This window comes from Lottia gigantea (assembly GCF_000327385.1).
Source record: "Lottia gigantea unplaced genomic scaffold LOTGIsca_3036, whole genome shotgun sequence".
NCBI lineage: Eukaryota > Metazoa > Mollusca > Gastropoda > Lottiidae > Lottia > Lottia gigantea.
The window spans coordinates 1-1348 of NW_008709005.1; the positions used below are offsets into that span (position 1 = coordinate 1).

General features: G+C 34.3%; 1 protein-coding gene across 1 annotated transcript in view; it reads left to right on the forward strand.

Annotated features, from left to right (window-relative positions):
• Nucleotides 1–323: 323 nt before the first annotated feature.
• LOTGIDRAFT_239761 (hypothetical protein) overlaps nucleotides 324–1348 on the forward strand; it is a gene marked incomplete at its 3' end in the record, with an annotated part of 2865 nt that continues 1840 nt past the window's right edge. The window contains exons 1-3 of the mRNA XM_009057611.1: nucleotides 324–467; nucleotides 870–950; nucleotides 1163–1306. Coding sequence (XP_009055859.1) covers nucleotides 350–467; nucleotides 870–950; nucleotides 1163–1306 — 343 coding nt within the window. The remainder of the gene's footprint in view (nucleotides 468–869; nucleotides 951–1162; nucleotides 1307–1348) is intronic.

A 1348-nucleotide genomic window follows, 5' to 3' on the forward strand; every position in this document is an offset into this window, starting at 1 on the left:
CCGCCGATCAGAATCGGAACTCTCACATTTTGCTTGACGTAACCAAGTAAAAGACGCCATGTAAAGAACCATATTATTATACCAGATCTGGTTATTAATGTAACCAACAAAACATGCAAAACATAAGCATATCACCAACTTATTTGTCTATTGTATCTGAGCAATTTTAGCTATTCATTACTTTTTCAACCCACTAGCACCAGAACTTACTACTTATTGGTAAAAAATTCTAATATTTTTTTCTTGAACTCGCCACTGTTGTACACCAAATTTTCATATTAACTAGTATCTTTTTATCACCAAAAATGTTGAACGTTTTTCAGAGTCGCCCTGTGAAGATGAAGCACCAATGACCCTGGATAGCACTGGTAATACCATTAATTGTGGTCGTGGAGGAGTAAGATGTCCATCAAATTCAGAATGTAAAATTCATCCAGCTGATAGATATGCTGTCTGTTGCCCAAAAGGTACGTCGCCACGCTAAGTAAGAACTCAATAGCAAGTTGAAAGGCTATATAAATAGATGAAAATGGGCTCTTTGTCTTATACCTTATTAATCGATGGGGTCCTCGAAATATGGTTTGAACCCTTACTTTATTTTTTACATTTTTGCACCAAAATATCTGTCAGAATGCATCAAACCTTTCAATGTTTTTGAGAAAAACCTCTCAGAAGCCACGAGAGACAGAGTTACGGCATTTTGAATTAGGCCTCTACAGGATGTCCCTTCATTGAGGTAATAGAAATATAATTAAATAGATACAGCAATTTCTTCAATATTTATAACCAAAGTTACTTATTACGCGTTGATACTTTTAATTTCCAAATGAAATAAATTACCGCTTTGAAAACGACTTTGTTTATTTCAGTTTGCCCTCCAGTTTGTGCAATCTATTGTCAATATGGAAATGTACTTGATGAAAACGGCTGTGCAACGTGTACGTGTAAAAGTATGTACCAGTTTTTTTCTTTATTAAAAATTATTTCGATATATATATGTACAGCAATCCACATATCATGCACCATTATTTCTACTCTACATAATTAAGCCTATCTTTATCTCATAATAAATTATTGACAAAACTGTCCCGGAGATATTATTTGTGTTCTCATTGATATTTCAAGATAAATAAGTTAACCTCGTCTAAATTCCATTTTCTAGAAACACCATGTAAAGGAGAAGCTCCACTAACCTTAGATAGGAATGGTAATACCATTAATTGTGGTCGTGGAGGAGTAAGATGTCCACTAAATTCAGAATGTAAAATTCATCCAGCTGATGCTTATGCTCTATGTTGTCCAATAGGTAAGAGAAGGCATAACATTAGTCGGTATCCTGTATTTGGAC